General features: G+C 36.6%; 1 protein-coding gene across 1 annotated transcript; it reads left to right on the forward strand.

Moving 5' to 3' along the window:
- Positions 1 to 309: 309 nt before the first annotated feature.
- On the forward strand, positions 310 to 17,485 carry LOC148952956 (glutathione S-transferase D7-like). The gene is made up of 4 exons (XM_089088206.1): positions 310 to 509; positions 9,873 to 10,032; positions 13,512 to 13,682; positions 17,215 to 17,485. Exons 1-4 carry the CDS (start codon positions 328 to 330, stop codon positions 17,386 to 17,388), a joined length of 687 nt encoding a protein of 228 aa, XP_088944332.1. The 5' UTR covers positions 310 to 327; the 3' UTR covers positions 17,389 to 17,485.
- Positions 17,486 to 18,003: the final 518 nt, after the last annotated feature.

Raw genomic sequence — 18,003 nt, forward strand, 5'->3', positions numbered from 1 at the left:
ATTTATGTTGTTTTCCACCAAATACTGTACAAAAATACCCAGGATTGATACTCGACTTACAGATGATTTCCTTAAATCTAGATTTTTCAGTTCAAGGTCCAGATGATTAGACGATATCTACATATAGCTGAGCAGTTATAAAGCAATTTAAGCAAACTAGATAAAAGATAAACAAGGAAAGTTGAATTGAAATTGCCAAGATTATAAAGCTTTTTTTATTTACCTTAGCATGAATGTAATTGTAGGTGTTATCTTAAATTTCTAGCGGGTTTCTTATCTGGGCAATATTTCAGTTTAATTCTAGCTTAGTCCAAATTTAGTGGTATTATGGCTCCCGTTTTGCATTATTTTCCAGAGCAGCCACCATGTAGGTCAGTTTTGATGACGGCTAAGGCCATTGGAGTTGACCTTGAACTGAAGCATGTTAACCTTTTAAAGGGAGAGCACTTGACACCAGAATTTGAACTTTTAACACCAACAAAAATGGTCCCTGTAATTGTAGATGGAGAGTAAGTGTTTGTAGACATATCTATAGATTAATGTTAGATGTGTAGGAACTCTCTAAGCTAGGAACTGTCTAACGTAAGACATGTTTCACCGAATACAGTCATAGGCTACCGCTACCTAAGAATACCGCTACATAAATAAAGAGCGATTAGGCTTCAATGTATGATTTTTTTTCCCTACGCAACTTCGTGTGGAAAGAGCTGTTGCAAGAACTTTTGAGGGGACTCTTTTGACTAAAAATAGGATATTGTTGTGCACTTTTGAAGAGTCAAGAGAGTTTAGAGTGCAAATATACCCTTACCCTCAAACTGCCCAACCCCCTCAGTCATAAAGACATCGTACCAAAACTTTAAGATAGCCATTTTGTTCAAAATAGTCAAGAGGTCTAAGAACTATGCCTCGGGGGAGGATATGACCACCCACAGCCCTTGGAGCAAGGCTAAAAATTATGCTTGTTGTCATATGTTTACACACGTGTCTTATTATTTGGAAAGGGGGGTATATTTTTTCCTGAGTATCCAAAAAGGCTAAGAGAATTAAGATGATAATTTTAGGGAATGTTGAACTATATAAAAAGGGGCTGGTGTATTGCCCCCAGAAAATTCACCTCGTGGAATTATTCCCTACAAAAATATCTCCACCCCAGAAAACACCCCCGGAAAATTTCTCCCCTGTGGAAAATTCCAGCAAAATGTAAAATTGAGTTGCAACAGACAAAATATTACAACTACTACTAACAACTTACCGCAGCACCAAGCCGCCTAAGACCAATACAGCTAAGCAAGCTCCTCCTCCATCCCAATCTATTTAAAGCCTCCCTTCTTAAACCCACCCACGAAGTTCCCATTTCCTTTAAATCTTTCTTTATGACGCCCTCTCACCCCAGCCGACGACGAAGTTCCGTTTAGCCCTAGACGGTTGGCCGAAAAGAACAATCTTCGGCAATCTGTCATCCTTCATCCTCACAACGTGCCCTAGCCACCTCAGCCTTTCTTTACTTATAGCCTTAGAGAGCGGTACTGAACCACATTTTTCGTATAGCCTATTTTTTTGAAATACGGTCAGTCAGCTGGATACCCAGAACAATCCTTAAGCAATTTCCCTGGAAAACATCTAGCAAATCTTCATCCGCTTTTTGGAGCGCCCATACTTCAGAGCCATATTTAACCACTGCCATCGCTGTAGCTTCTAATATTCTAATCTTGGTTTGCAGACTTATCTTCCGATTCTTCAAAAATTTTCAACTGTGATAAAACACCCTGAGCCTTGGCTATTCTACTTTTAACATCTTTACTGCTCCCACCATCTTTACTAATAATACTACCAAGGTAAGTGAAGCTGCCGTCCTGATCAATTTTTTCATTACCCAACGTCACCTTTTCATCTTCACTCATCTTCACTTTTCATCTTCATCCTAGCCTTAGTAACTTAAGTCTTTTTAACATCAATTTTTAACCCTATTCTAGCACTCTGAACTCGCAAAACCTGTAAAACTTCATTGATTTTGCTCACACTTCCATCTAGGATGCTTAAATCATCAGCATAATCTAAGTCCAATGGACTTTTTCCTCCCCATTTGATATCCTTGTCTCCCATTGCCTTTCCTGTGCTCTTTAAAAGAAAGTCCATCAAAATAATCGATATAAAGGGGGATAGAACACAACCCTGCTTAACTTCGGATTCAATACAAAACCAGATGCTAACCTCATTTCTTACCATAGCCGCAGCAGTGTTATTCTCGTACGTAGCACTAATCACTTTAATGTATTTGTCTGGTATACCATACAAGGATAAAAGCTTTATTAAAACTCTTCTATTAACAGAATCAAACGCTTGCTCATAATCTACAAAGGTGAGGGTTAAAAGTGTTTGACGACTTAGGTACTTCTCAATTATTAACCTAAGAGTGAAAATTTGGTCGACACATCCTTTACCTTTTCTAAAACTGCGCTGTTCTTCTCTTAAAACTTTGTGTGAGGCAACTCTCAGTCTAAAAAGTATCATATTACTAAGTAATTTACTACCTACAGAGACCAGACTAATGCCTCGATAATTACCACACTCACTTTTATTACCTTTCTTATAAAGTAGCTTATTTAAGGTTTTCCTAAAATCGTTAGGCACTTCCCCATTTTCAAAAATCATATTCATAATCTTCAGTAACTTATTTCTAACCTCAGAGCCACCATACTTAAGAAACTCATTTACCACCCTATCAGCACCTAAGGCCTTATTATTTTTTAATCCTTTTAACACTGCCGCTAGTTCTCCCTCACAAAATAAATCTTCCTTTACATCCAAGTTATCACAAACTTTATCATTTTCCTCTAAATCTTTTCCTGCAACTCTATCTCGGTCAAGCAAATTCTCAAAATGTTTGGCCCATCTTTCTTTAGTTCTTTCCTTATCGCTAATTGCGTCCCCATTCCTTTCTTTAATTGGGCTAAGTCCAGACTGACAACTCCCTCTCAATTTATTAACATGCCAGTACAATATTGTACCCTCATGCCGTCTAGCTGAATTTTCCAGATTCTCGGCAATTTTATCCATGGCCTCCACTTCACACCTCTTTAGTTCATATTTTAATGCTTTCTCCACTTTCCTTACATTCCTTTTGTTTTCATATGATCTATCACTCAGATAATTCTTATTCTCCTTTCTATTAGTCCTTTCTCCTTTCTATTAAAAGCTTCCTATTAGCTTGTTTACTAATATTCTTAGCTGCAGTTCCAGCTTTTTTCCCTAAGACACTTTCAGCAATTTTACAAATTATTTTTCTAAAATTATTCCAACCATCTTGCACATTATCAAATTTTAAACTCTTAAGTTTAGTATTCAACTGTTCCTGGAAAGTTTCTCTCAAATTCTCATCCTGGAGTCTTCCAACAACATAAATTCTCGGGAGGTAGTTACCCTTCCGATATTTCGGCCTTAAATTAATCCTTGACACTACTAGATGGTGATCTTTACTTTTAACATCAACAGCAGCACTCCTATATACCCAAGCATCTTGTATTGATCCTGCAAGTCTTCGGTTTACTATATCATAATCAATAAGGTTTGCTGTCTTACCATTATGTGAATATCATGTTAACTTATGAGCCATTTTATGACCAAACACAGTATTGATTATAACTAGATTGTTATACCTACAAAATTGCAAAAGTCTGTATCCATTACTGTTTTCTTTTCCTACACCAAATTTACCTAGGCTACGATAACGTCTATCCCTATTTCTACTGACCTGGATGTTAATATCTTATAATAAAAAGATCATATTTATGCTTGGGGCCTTGTCCTTTAGCTTCTGTAACTGCAAGCAAAATTCATCTGAGTCACTAGTATCTCCGTCAATTGATTTTATAGGGAAATACGCTACTATAACTGATACCCTGCAATTTTTAGTCATAAAATGAGCAATTACTATTCTATTAGTAATACTTCCCAGCCTAAACAAGATTTAGCAGCTTCCTTATTCATCATGAACCCTACTCCCTGTCTATGTACACCATCCTTTCTGCCACAATAAAAACAAATTCTATATCACCTAATTTCATGCTTCCTACCCCTGGGATATGAGCTTCTGAAACTCCTAATAAGTCCAGTTCGAATCGTCGGAGTTCGTAAGTCAAAATGTCGGTACGATAGTTATTTTTTAACGTCCTAACATTCCAAGTTCCAATTTTCCTGTTCTTTAAGTCATTGAAATTATTTTCGCCTTAGGAAAAGCAATGATCCTGGATACCAGTGCAGGACGGGGATAACATATCTTCTCAAGTCTACTCCAAAGTGCTTAAGCCGGCTTAGAACCGGACAGCAAGAAGTCCCTGAGATCTCCACGAATGGAGGCTTTGTGCAATCCTGGGCCCATCTTGGTCACAACATGGTTTTCAGCGATGCTCTTTTATCAACAAGAGTCGAAATCCTGCATAGACAATCTCAAGCCTATTGTCTCCGACTCATCATATATTCATGCCTACAAATATTATGTTACTACGGGGAGGCAGCCCATAATAGATAAATTAACTAGGAAGAGGTTTTTCAGCCCGAAGACGCCCGTCAAAACATACCAAGCCCAGAAGAATTGTCCATTAGTCAGAATCCCGTGTAAATGCTGTGTCGTTTACTAGGCTATAATTTCCTCGAGGGGCGCAACTCCTCAAGTGGGAATAGAGTTGACCGCAAGGTCCCCAGTCTTGCAGGTACCCCGAAAGGGTCGAGGCAGCCCTTTGCAGTGGCCGTTGTCCATAGATCTGGATCTTACGCCCTGCCGCAGTGTTCCTCCTATAAAGGATCCTCCCGCGATGGTGTTCTACATCACCATGCAATTTAACCCATTACTGGGAGAAGGTTTTTAATTCATGGGACTTGTGGACAAACCAGTGGTCCTTTTGAGTGTACATTTGAGGAGCCTTCTTCCTAATCCGCCTGTATTTATGACCCCGGGTGAGGGTGCCCCGGTTTCAATTATAGACCCCCAGGGACAAGATCCCCCTTGGTCCGTGCCTCCTATGGAGGTACCCTACATATCAGTAGGGCGTTCCTTTATCGCCACCTGGGGACACGCTGAGTGGCCTGGGGGAGGCCAAGTCACCAATTCACCAATCAGGGTCAAAATTCACCAAAATTCAGGGGGAATATGCTTTCAATACCAGGAGGGGACAAATTTGTCGCCTTCTTCAATTTTTCAATTGAAATACCATTAAAAGTATTTACCATTAAAAGTGAGCATACAGATACCAGTGTACAAATTTGGAAAATTATATAAATTTGATTTCACAAAACTGATTTCACAACTTTAGAGTTTTTTTCAGATATGTTCATATCCAATAGTTAGTAGTTAACGTTTATGAATAGAAAACAGATTTATACCCACTCAAGACTGGAATGGCAAATTATTTGGCACTTTGCTGACATTTTACAACTTTCAGCCTACTTAAAAAAAGGCTGTACAACATTAAATCTCACAATCGTTTTGTGTTTAACGCTAGTCACACTTTTAATATAAGTAAAACTTTCAGTAATGTTATTTGATGCTTTATGTAATGTTTCATGCTTTATCTTAAGAAAAAATTCCTTGGAACAAAATTCTTTCTTTGTCATAGAAAATTGATTTAACAGCAATATTCGTTTAATTATACCTTGGTCTTCGCTATCAAATTCCTGGGAGTCAAATTCTAGAGGTGGATGTTCTGGTGATAGAGAATAATTTGAAGTTTCCATTAGGGTTTCAGCAGCACTTGTTAAAGAACCTTCAACAGAGAAAGTATAATCACATTAAAGTAGAGAGCAACATTAAACCCTAAAACGAGATGAAAATATTCTGCATTTACGGAACATACACGAAATAAATTCTATATAGATTAATTTGCTCGTTTAAGGGTTTAATATTGCTCTTTACTTTCATTAAGTTTCATGTAATAATAATTATTATTCTTTATTTAATAGCAGAGAAAGCGGTCCTATTTGGTCTAAATTTGCTAGCGATATTTTCTGGAAACGACGCGCATAGCTGAGTAAATCAAAAGACCCTTTGTATTTCCGCCATTTCCCATGAACTGCTTGCGATGGTCCCATTGCAACTGAACCCTCATTTAAGTGAACCCCAAGCAACTGAACCCCTGTAACTCAACCTTTGTGCATCAGATTGCTCGCGCAACCAAACCTTCGAGTAGCAAAACCCCCCGTGTGACTGAACCCCCGTGCAACTGAGGACTCGTGATACTGAAACCCTTGTGCATCTGTCCATCTGTAACTGAACCTTTGTGCATCACATTCCTTGCGCAACTGAACCACCGAGTAACTGAACCCCCGTGCATCTGAGGCTTCGTACAACTGATCTCCCGTGTAACTGAACCCCTTGTAACTGAATCCCCGTGCAATTGAACCCTCATGTAACAGAACCCTCATGTAACTCAGCCCCATTTAACTGAATCCTTGCGCAATTAAGCCCCGGGAAACTCAAACCAATTTAACTGACCACTTGTGCAATTAAACCCCGGGCAGCTGAACCTTCATGTAACTGAACCCTCGTAGAACTGAACCCCCGCGCAATTAAGGCCTCGCAAAACTGAGCTCCTGTTTAACACCCACGTGGAAATCAGTCAAAGTGTAACCCATCCCTATAAAACTGAACCCTCATGCAACTGAATCCCCGTTTAACTGGGCCCCTGTGCACCTCATCCCACTAGCAATTGAATCGATTTAGCTGAACCTTCGTTCAAAAAATAAATCTGACTTTAATGGCTTGTGACGTCAGATTTTAATTTATTTTGTGACAACACAACAAAGCTTTTTTTCTGAATGACCTTGACAGGTATTTATTTCGTAACTTTAACAAACACGCACTTGAATTGAAAAATCCTATCGCTTGAATTGCACGAAGGTTGAGTTGAATGCGGGTTGAAATAAATAGGGGCTGAGTTGCACGAGCGTTGAATTATACACAGGTGTAGCTGAATGAGGATTGAGCTGAATGGGTTTGATTTGCATGGATATTGTGTTGAGTGAGGGTTGAGCTGAATAGGTTTGATATGCATGCATATTGTCTTGAGTGAGGATTGAGTTGCATTCGGGTTCAGTTGAATCAGGGTTCAGTTAGATAGTGGCTGAGTTGTACCAGTGTTCAGTTATGCTGGGATTGAGCTGCACGAGGGTTCAGTTTTATGGGGTTCATTTCAACGGGGTTCAGTTAAAAAAGGGTTCAGTTAAATAGTAGCTGAATTGCATGAAGATTAAATTGAACGGGGTTGAGTTGCATGAGGGTTCAGTCGCACGAGGGCTCAGTTAAACGGGGATTGAGTTGTACGAAGGTTCAGTTAAACGGGTTTGAATTGCATGAGGGTTAAGTTGCACGGGGCTCAGTTAAACTAGGGTTAATATGCACGGAGGTTGAGTTGCACGAGGGTGTAATTACATAAGAATGAGTTGCACAGGGGTTCAGTTAATTGGGGTTCAGTGGCACGGGGGTTCAGTTACACGAGGCTTCATTTGCACGATAGTTCAGCTACACAGGGGTTCAATTACACATGGGATGAGTTGCATAAGGGTTCATTTGCACGGGGGCTCAGTTACACCTGGGCTCAGATGCACAAGGGTTCAGTTACAAGAGTTCAATTGCTTGGGGTTCAGTTACACGAGGGTTCAGATACATGCACACCTCTTGGAGGATTGTGGAAATAAGGGCAGAATCACTCTTATTTGTAAAATTTGACTAGCCTTGCAAAGTGTTTATATTTAAATATAATTTAATTAACCTGGAATCAAATTCTGCGTCAGGATCAAGCAAATTCAAAATTGACAGAACTCCTTATTCCATATAAGCAAGCAATATTTTAAGGAAACAAAGAATGAAAAACCAAAGAAAAGAAGGTTCAGGATGGAGTTTTATAAGGCTAACAAAAATACTGGAAGAAACAAGACGAATATTTCGGGAGAACAACTGCTTCCCTTCTTCAGCACTATAGCAGAAAGGGCTGCTAGTAACCCTCCGATCTGTTTGGTCACTTAGAAAGAGCACTAGAACTTTTAATTTTAATCCGAATGAGCTCTTTCTGGTCTTCTAGGAGTGTTGGTTTGGCGTCATCATCCCTGGGGTAAACCAAAAATAAGAAAAAAAAAATCATGACCTTTGATCTCACACTTTTGTAAATAAAACCTCTACAACAGTATTCTCTAATCGCTTTTTGGTGGGTTGGGGGCATATACCACAAAAAGGGGTATTTTAATGTCAAAGCATCCTAAAATATAAGATATAAATACATACATATATATATATATATATATATATATATATATATATATATATATATATATATATATATATATATATATATATATATATATATATATATATATATATATATATATATATATATATATATATATATATATATATATATATATATATATATATATATATATATATATATATATATATATATATATATATATATATATATATATATATATATATATATATATATATATATATATATATATATATAATGACATTTGATTATGAAATTTGCCCCCCCCCCCCGCAACCCTTGAGACAAATCAAGAGCTACTTATCCAACTGCAGATAGAATTTGTCACATTTAATTAGAGTAATTGACTGTACAAAGGTCAAATTAATTGAATAGATTTACCAATTATATGTGTTTATTGTTAGCCCCCCCCCCTTTTTTAGAAATCCTTTTTAGAAGTCCACTGTACATAAATAATTGATTCAGTCATAATTTGTATATAATTTAAGTCATACCTGTGAGATGGGACAGTTGCAAACCACTTCGCCGGCTCTCCAAGTTTCTTTCTGCTTTCGCAATTACGAATAATACAGTTTCGAACTATTTTTCATTAATTGACGAATACATACTAATCCACTAATGCAAGAGGAAGCGGGAGGAGCTGTTTGTACGCACCGGGAATGAAGCGCCAGAAATCATCAGTCTTAAACTTACTGTTATATTATCTTTATACAGTGTATAAAACATAGAAAAATAGAACAAACTACATAACTAAGACGTCAATAGTATCAAATAAAAGCAAGCGTATGAGAATCTTTTTAAAAGTCCTTATAAAAAACATAATATAAAACAAACTACTGAACTAGGACGTCAATAGTACCGAATAAAAGCAAGCTTATGAGAATCTTTTCAAGAAACATCGTTAACACTTTTTATACTTACAAAAGTCAAAGTGAAGCAAATAGAAAAACAAAAACAGAAATAAAACGAATTACCACTGAACTTTGGAATTAAAGGTAGCCAACAAACGTAAGATTTTCTAGATCTTTTAAAAAAATATCGATAATACCTTCATTAATTTTAGATTTCCATGAGCAAGACATCGAAAAATAAAACAATATACTAAGCGAAGATGTCAATACTACTGAATAAAAGCAAGCTTATGAGGATCTTTTCAATAAATATCGATAATACCTTCAATAGTTTCAAAAGTCCTTACACAAAACATTGAAAAATAAAAATAGAAATAAAACAAACTACTGAACTAAGACACGGATGCCTAAAGCTATGAATGGTTAGACCGTTTCACATCTTTTCAAAAAACATTCATAATACCTTCAATACTTTCAAAAGTAATTGTACAAAACATAGAAAAATAAAAACAGAGATAAAACGGACTACCACTTAACTATAACGTCTATAGTATAGAGCAAAAGCAAGCTTATGAGGACCTTTTTAAAAAATATCAATAATACCTTCAATAGTTCCAAAAGTCCTTACACAAAACATAGAAAGATAGAAACAGAAATAAAAGAAACGATTAAAAAATGTATAAAAGTACTACTAAAAATTGCGTTGTTATTCCAAGTTTAGCTAAAATGGTACTTCTCATTTCAGTCTTATATTACCAGAAGGTCGTGCAATATGTCAGTATTTGTGCAACATGTATGCTAAAGATGACACTTGGTACCCGAAAGACCCTAAAAAACGAGCACTGGTAGACCACAGACTAATGTTCGAAGTTTGGTTTCTATACCGAAATTTTTTTGACTATTATGTAAGTATTGTCGCTGTACCCATATAAATTAGTTAATAAAAAAGTACTTGTTGGTTATTGGAAACACATTCAAGAATTACGCTTTGGTCACATCTCAGAAAACCAGTTTCATAGCTACAAAAACAAGTAATGGATGATAAAATGCACTGAACTTAGGCAGAATGTATTGGACTTGTACAATTTGGGTTACATATTTGCACATTAGGGGTGGGGGTTTGGGGTTAGGTTAGGTTACGTTAGATTAGATTGGGTTAAGTTTCCATACTTTTGTTTCTGAAGTATTATTTTAACATCAAATTTTGATATTTTTCATTATAATTAACTTAGCTTCACTTCTTAGGTGTGTTTTCAATACTGACAAGTGCCAAGGAAAGTTCAGCCTTTTTGGGAAAAAGTTCTGAACACAAGCATCAATTGAACCGATTTTTTTTCCAGTAGAACACCCTCATTAATAGCTTCATTAATAGCTGCTTTAAGCACAGGCATCAGTTTTTATTTATAATATTGGCATAACCACAAAAAGCATTAGCCAAGAGTATGGTATTGTTGGCTAATTTTACGATTTTTTTTTAAATTTTGTCTGAAATTTTATCAATAATTTATAAATAACGAATAAATATTTCCCAATTAGGGAAATTTTTTTTAATTTTATTAGCTAAATGCAATATTTATTAGTCAAATTGGTGGAAATTGTCGGAAAGTTGGGCCAAAAGAGATCAAACCGTGCTACGGCTTTCCCGGTAGGCGACTTGCCAAGGAACCAAGCTACCTTGGTGAAAAATTGGCAAGCCTGAAGATAGCGACCTGGAACGTGTGTTCCGTGAAGTGTGAGGTAACGCAGGATCTCACTGCCGCAGAATTTCATCGTTATAGCTTGGATGTCTTATGCCTAACGGAAACGAGGTTTAGTGACCAGAGCAAAAAGATCATTCGCGACCCGACCAACTGGCAAGAAATGTCATCTCTACAACTCAGGATCTAGCGACGGATGACTGCACCCTTCCAAACATGCTACTATTGGACCGCACGAATGTGGCACTCGATGTTCTAATGGCATGCTGCTGCTTCACCACACAATCCATAATAACCTATCCATCATGAACACGTTCTTCCAGTACACGAATGTCCACGCATTTACATGGAGATCCAGAGACGGAAATTGCATATGAGCATAGAATATGCATATCAAGGATGTCCAGCATTGCCAATTCCTTTCATATATTTTGTAGATTGGATTATGAAAAACACATTGAAAGAAGATGATGGTGTTGCCTTTTTAGCACAAGAAAACATTACTGACATCAAATCTGCAGACGATAGATGCTAAAGGTGAAGCCACTAATGAGATTCAAGGCAGGATTAGGAAATCTTGGTCCGCCATTAGCCAGCTCCGTAAATCACTTTGGACTAGAAGGGAAATCAACCTTGTGACTTAGCTCAGGATCTAATCAGCATGTGTGTGTTCAATTTTGTTATATGGATGTGAGACCTGACCCCTCAAGGTGGTGGAAAAGCGTCAGCTTGACACTTTTGACCGAAACTGTCTACGGGCCATTAGCGACATATGGATGACGCAAAGAATCAGCAACCAAGAGCTGATGAAAGCATGCGAACAAAGCATGACGTTTCCACCATGATCAAGGAAAGACTTCTAAAGTGGCTAGGTCACGTAATGAGGTGGCCGGAAGAAACTCTGACACGCCAGGTACTACTAGCAGCCCCCGCCTCCTCATGGAAGAAAAAATCCGGTAGACAGATGAAATCTTGGCATAACGTCGTCAGATAGGATGTCGAGCCGCTTAGGAGATCCCGAAAGCATGGTCACAAGTGGGGCAAGGATTGGCTGATGTTTCTTCGACGACTCGCAGAAGACAGAAACCAATGGAAGCATTTGGTCCAGAAGCTTCTTGATGCAGATTTGGGCTGGACAGCCTATGTCTCGTCTGAAGTAAGAAAGTAAGTACATTGTCGGAACGGGGAAGTTTTAACTGGTATTTGCGTCCTTGCTCAGTATTTCTTTTCAAAGCTAGAATTCTAATAAATGTAAAAGCCATTGTCTTTTCGATTCAGTTTTAATGGCCAAATCATAAAAATCCAACTTTAATTCCAACTTTCTATTCCAGCATGTAATTCGAGAATTTCTGTTAGCAGTCAGTTTGGAAGCACCTACTATGCTATTTAAAGGGAACTTTACGGGAAGCTGCAAAAACTTCAAAGTGAAAAATCACTTCGTTTTTCATAATATATGCATTTAAAACAGGTTGAGTCCTTTCTAGGAGGGGGGTGGGGGGGTTAACTAGTTTAAACTGACAGTTTTTATTGACTCTACGTTAATGTGAAATCTAAATGGTGTTCCACAGTCCTTTCTTTAGAAATCAGCAGCCTTTTGGCAGTTTTTGTCGTTTTTGAAGCGGGAGGGGGCCGTGGCATAAGGATTGCCAACTTTGATTGATTTTTTTATACTTTGATTCGGCTTTTTTGCTTGTATTTGATTCAGGAGAGCAGGCGCTGTTATTAATTTTCCCCCATGTACCATCAACCCTAGAAACGGCTCTAGAAACAGGTGGCATAAGCTTAAGTAAACCTTTGTCTGTATTTATGGTCCGTCTTTAGTCTCGGAGCTGTTAAAGTTGAATTCAACTAGTGTCTGGCAAATGAAGTATGCAGCTTCTTTAAGGAGGCCCAAGACGGTCAATCATTTTGATAAAATGCTTCCGTCAACCAATTGACGTGGCCTTCAGTCAACCTTCAGTTCAGAGTCGGGTAGTCAAATGTCCACCGTGTGTAAGATTCAGTCTAATACTGATTTGGATTTTCTTGCATGTGCTTTGGTTGCGCTCAAGCTCAGTAATTTCAGTCTGATCCCTGATGAATGTAAGGTCATTGTAGTACCACAGGGAAGGTTGTAGGACGTCATCTGCTGACACTCCAGACTACTTTTTGTGCTCGATCGCCTTGTACTAGCGGTTGAAATTTTGTCTTAAAATATTAATTTTCTCTTTTAGTTCGGAAACCTTACAATCTTGTTTGAATGTCTTTATCACCGTCAATATGCTGCACTTTTCTTATTTCAGTTGTAATAATCTCCACTTTTTAACTATCCATAACTCAGGGTGCATTTTTGCTTACTTCCGATGTGTCTTCCATTGTTGTTGGCACGTGACTGACACAAAACATGAACAAAACTAGTCTAGACGGGCAATCACTCTCGTCAACCGCTTGAGTCATTCAAAATTTCTACCAATCACCGTCAACGCTTAATTCAAGTGCCAAACAGGTTCCTAGACGGCCAATCATGCTTTAATCAATCGATTTACTGAAGCTTTTGATCAAAATGATTGACCGTCTTGGGCCTCCTTTAGACCAAGCTTATGCCTCCACGGCTAAAAAATATTTTCGTTTATTAATGTGCTTAGGCCTGTCTGCAAATTTTGATAAGCCTTATATTGTCTGAGCGCCTTACGAATTATTGATTTTAGCTGTATGCAGCACAATATGGTGGAAACTTTGAGGAAGGGCGAAGAAAAAAATTTGACACAGCGCTATCAATGTTTGAAAAACTCTTGGAACATACAAGTGGTGGATTTTCTACAGGAGAAACGGCCACAATAGCCGACATTTGCTTATTTACGACAATGAATCAAATTGAGGTAAGTTGGTTTAAAACTGCTTTTAATTTGTCTGTCAGATGTAATGTTATAGCATTGCCTATAATAAAGGCCATTAGGCTCAATTATTTTATTATTTATTATTATTTTTACCTGAGGCACTTCATATGGAAGGGGTTGCCGCGTAAAGTTTGGACGTGGCTCATTCAATTGAAAATCAGATGAGCTCCCCACGGAAAATCTAATTAACAATATTTTATTCCAAGAATCATAGGAGCTGACCCTTGGTCCTCCCTGTATGGTCCAACCCCCGTTCCCCCCTCTTTCCTCCAATAAAAATGTATTAACGATATTTTATTACAAAAATAATACGAATTCACTTTAATTTTATTAGCTCTTTCCTGGACTATTCCAGACACCTATGGTTTTCACTACAAACAAGAGTTCGATTACTGCCCGTTTCCCTAACGGTAAAAGCTTAAAGGCTTTGCTTAAACGAATTATATTGCAATTTTTTTTACTTATTATAACATTGAATATAAAAATTGCAGTGAAATAAAATCTTGAGCTGGTAAGCTTTCAGCAATTAATATCATTACATATCAAATATCAATTTTAATCATAATAGTTCTTTCAAGACTGTTCAAGACAAATAGGCTATATTTTTGTTTTCTAACTTATTTTGGAATAGGGAATTTCGAAAAAACTTGAAACTTTGGTAATAAAAACTGAACAGAAAATAATGAAAATACTTTCTGGAAGAGAAGTTTTTCAAGGAAAAGTAAAGGCTGTATTAAACTTAAGATCAGAAGAAATAACAACCTTCTAAAAGTCAAACTTAGAACGACCATAAATCACTATTAAGGAATAAATAAAACTCAAAACGAACAGAAGTTAAATGAACAATCATAGCAAAACAAAATACAACAGGCACAAATATAAATGAACAAATAAATCTTAAAAAGAGTAAAGCTTAAACTGAATATGTAAACTGAACTTAAAACGAACAAGGATCTTCTGATATTGAGTTACAAATGAAACCTAGGAAAAATATAAAATGAATAAATAAGTCTTGAAACGAGTAAAACTCAAATTGAAAATGCAAATCAAGGTTTCGACGAACAAAAGTTACTACAAACAATACTTTGGGTACTACCTCTTACTTTAACTGTAAAAGTAATAAAAACGTTTTTATTAGTAATAAATATACATAACTTACGAATTAGCTTACGTAACGAACTTCTATATTCTTATATTTTTAATACGTATATTAGGGGGCGCATACCCTACTTAATAACTCGCTCATTAAGATAAAGTTCGAATTTTGTTCCAGTTCTTTAAAAATGACCCCTTAATCACAAAGGCCGTTATTTAGAATAAATATGCCTTAAGAAAGTACTAAACAATATTTGGCTTAAGGAGCGAGATACTGACTAGGGGGCGAACCCAATCATCCATGTAATATTTTCTGTTCGTTTTAAGTTCTGATACTACTCCTTATTTTCATTTAGAAAACTTGTTTTTTTATATATTTAATTTCTGCTCATTTTTTAAATAATACTGGAAAATCCGGCACCGTCTTCGTAGTAATTTTCATTCACCCTTGCACACCACCTCCGTGAAAAGATCCTCCCAATTAACCCCCGACCCACCCACGCCCCTACTACCAGAAAAAAATCCCCCTGAAAATGTCTGTATACTTCCTAATAACCATTACTATATGTTAACATTGGGTAAAGTTCATAACTTTCAGCCCCCCCGGGGACTTCGGGGGATTAAGTCATCCTAAAGGACATCGTTATCATATTTTCAGCCATGTTGAACAAAATGGCTATCTCAAAATTTTGATCAAGTGACTTTGGGAAAAAAATGAGCGTGGGAGGGGGCCTAGTTACCCTCCATTTTTGGTCACTTAAAAAGGGCACTAGAACTTTAATTTCCGTTCTAATAAGTCCTCCCACGATATTCTAGGACCACTGGGTCGATACGATCACCCCTGGGGAAGAAAAAGATCACCCTGGGGTAAACTAGAAGAAATTGTAACTGTTTCTGTTCTCTGATATTTTCTTATACTTTCAATATTTATGTATAATTGAATGCTCATTAGCTTTTTACTGAAGATTGATTAACAAACTGTGAATCACCCTTTGGATTTCTCTTTAAGGTGGAGTCAATAATAACTGTCATTTTTTCGTCAAAATCATGTGGGATAAACACCTAAGTCAAGTAGAAATCCCAAAAGTTAGGATTGAACCCCCTATGTAAGCCGTCCCAATCAAACCTTCCCTCAAGACTTCAGATTTTGCTTCAGGTGCGCTATTGAATATGATTATCTGGTACCCCAAGAACTAATATTGTTCCTCTCTTGCGAATCTAAAATCAAGCTTTTTTGATAAATCAAGAAGTTTATCGAAGGAGCTCTTACCAGACCTGTAAAAAGACAACTAGATCTATTTGACATAATACTAATTGTTATGACTAGGCCTACCTTCAATTGGATATTCCTTACTACAATCACCTAATTAGGAACTTTGTTTGACTTAATGCAACCACGTGCGATGACCTTCCCTCAGATGTTATCCCCTAAGACCCTTCTTTCATTTGCTTTAAGAGAAGATGAAATGAACACCTTAAGATTAAAAAAAAAAAAAAAAAAAAAAAAATGCTAACATAAGCGTCATATCATTCAGATAAAAAAGGAGACATTCTTCAGGTTAGTTTTGAGAAGACAATGCCTACTATTACACCCAAACAATAACTCGTCCCATCCGTCCCATTAAGTCCAATCCTTCGCTGAAGTTCATCTTGGAGTATCTTCGCCTTTTGTATACCTTGTGATCTTTTTCTGGACGAAGAAGGTCTGAAATGCGATGAAGCGTGAAGTTTTCCTCTTATCTCTTTGAGGTTGGTCACGAGGGCGGAACTCGTGAATTTGGCCTTCGGAGATGACTTTTGGAAAACGGGACTGTTTCATCCACTGGACATCGCCGAGACACCAAAGTTGTTGGCCTTATTTATGTTCTATCCAAACGAAAATGGATTAAGACCTAAATGCAAAAATTTTGCATGATTACCTTTTATTATTTAAAACCACCTTATGCTCTGTATGTTTTATTTAAATTCAAGTCCAAAGTTACAATTTTTATAATTATTTGCTTAATTATTATTTTTACAATTTTTACAATTAGTTGATTTACAATATGGTTAAAATCAGTGGTAACTTTAGAAAAAAAGTCAAAGTGAATTAACAATTAATTGAGAGTGTCCCAAGAGCGTCATTCGTGGTACGATTATGCTATTTTGAACAACTAAATGATTAAAAAAAAATAAATATGTTTCTATATTTGCTTACAAATAGGCTTAATCAGGCTTTGGATAAAACATAACGATTAAAATCTAGTAGCAAGATCATAAAATCAACGAAAATGAATGATAATTTGGGGTGTTTTAAACAATTCGAGTAGTGAAAGGAATCGAGCAGTAAAAAATTAACATTATTTAATTTGAAATAAAAAATGAAATGAAAAAGTTAAAACCTAGGGGCTATATCCTCTTTTATATTCTTCTATTTTAGGCACTTTCTCATAACCTGGAGCCTTATCCTTCTATTAGAGCATGGCTAGTCAGATGCAAACAGGACCTGCCAGGCTATGAAGATTTATGTAAGCCAGGCTGTGAAAATCTATCCGCACAAGCTCGTACAATGTTAAAGACGAGGGGACTCAAACTACCAGACGCAGAAGTGTAATAAGCTATGCTTATTATGCATTTGAAAATGAGAAAAGAAAATTATATGATGTTCTTAGTTTTTTTTTAGACTAATAAAACTCGAGTTCTTATTTTGACAGGATTGCAGCTAAGTGGGCTAATATCCGTTAAGCCTTTTAAAAGACAGTTACATTTGTGCTTTACTGAAATTAAATAAAAAAAACAAGTTTTTTTAACTGAAAGTAAGGAACGACGTTAAAACTTAAAACGAACAGAAATTATTCCGTATATGAAGGGGACTGTCCCCTCCTCAACGCCTCGCTCTTTACGCTAAAGTTTTTTTATTGTTTAAAAAAATAGAGTTGTGAGAAAGTCAAACTTTAGCGTAAAGAGCGAGGCGTTGAGGAGGGGACAGCCCCTTCATATACGGAATAATTTCTGTTCGTTTTAAGTTTTAACGTCGTTCCTTACTTTCAGTTAAAAAACTTGTTTTTTTTATTTAATATTTGAACGTTTTTGAATTAATGCAGGTTTTGATTTTGGCTCACCGTACATGAATAATTAAAACAAAATTTGCATATTATATTTGGTTAAATGGCTTTCTCGAAACTTGTTTAATTTTATTTACGAACGTTTTTATTAGTAATAAATATAC

Source organism: Artemia sp. Qi Xiang Cuo, chromosome 4 (assembly GCF_049724085.1).
Source record: "Artemia sp. Qi Xiang Cuo chromosome 4, ASM4972408v1, whole genome shotgun sequence".
Taxonomy (NCBI): Eukaryota; Metazoa; Arthropoda; class Branchiopoda; order Anostraca; family Artemiidae; genus Artemia; species Artemia sp. Qi Xiang Cuo.

Excerpts from the sequence above, each read along its gene's own strand:
- LOC148952956 (XM_089088206.1), top strand. The coding sequence starts at position 328 with ATGGCTCCCGTTTTGCATTATTTTCCAGAGCAGCCACCATGTAGGTCA. Across the intron at positions 510-9,872 it reads CCTGTAATTGTAGATGGAGA|TCTTATATTACCAGAAGGTC; the intron begins GTAAGTGTTTGT and ends TTCTCATTTCAG. Across the intron at positions 13,683-17,214 it reads CGACAATGAATCAAATTGAG|GCACTTTCTCATAACCTGGA; the intron begins GTAAGTTGGTTT and ends CTTCTATTTTAG.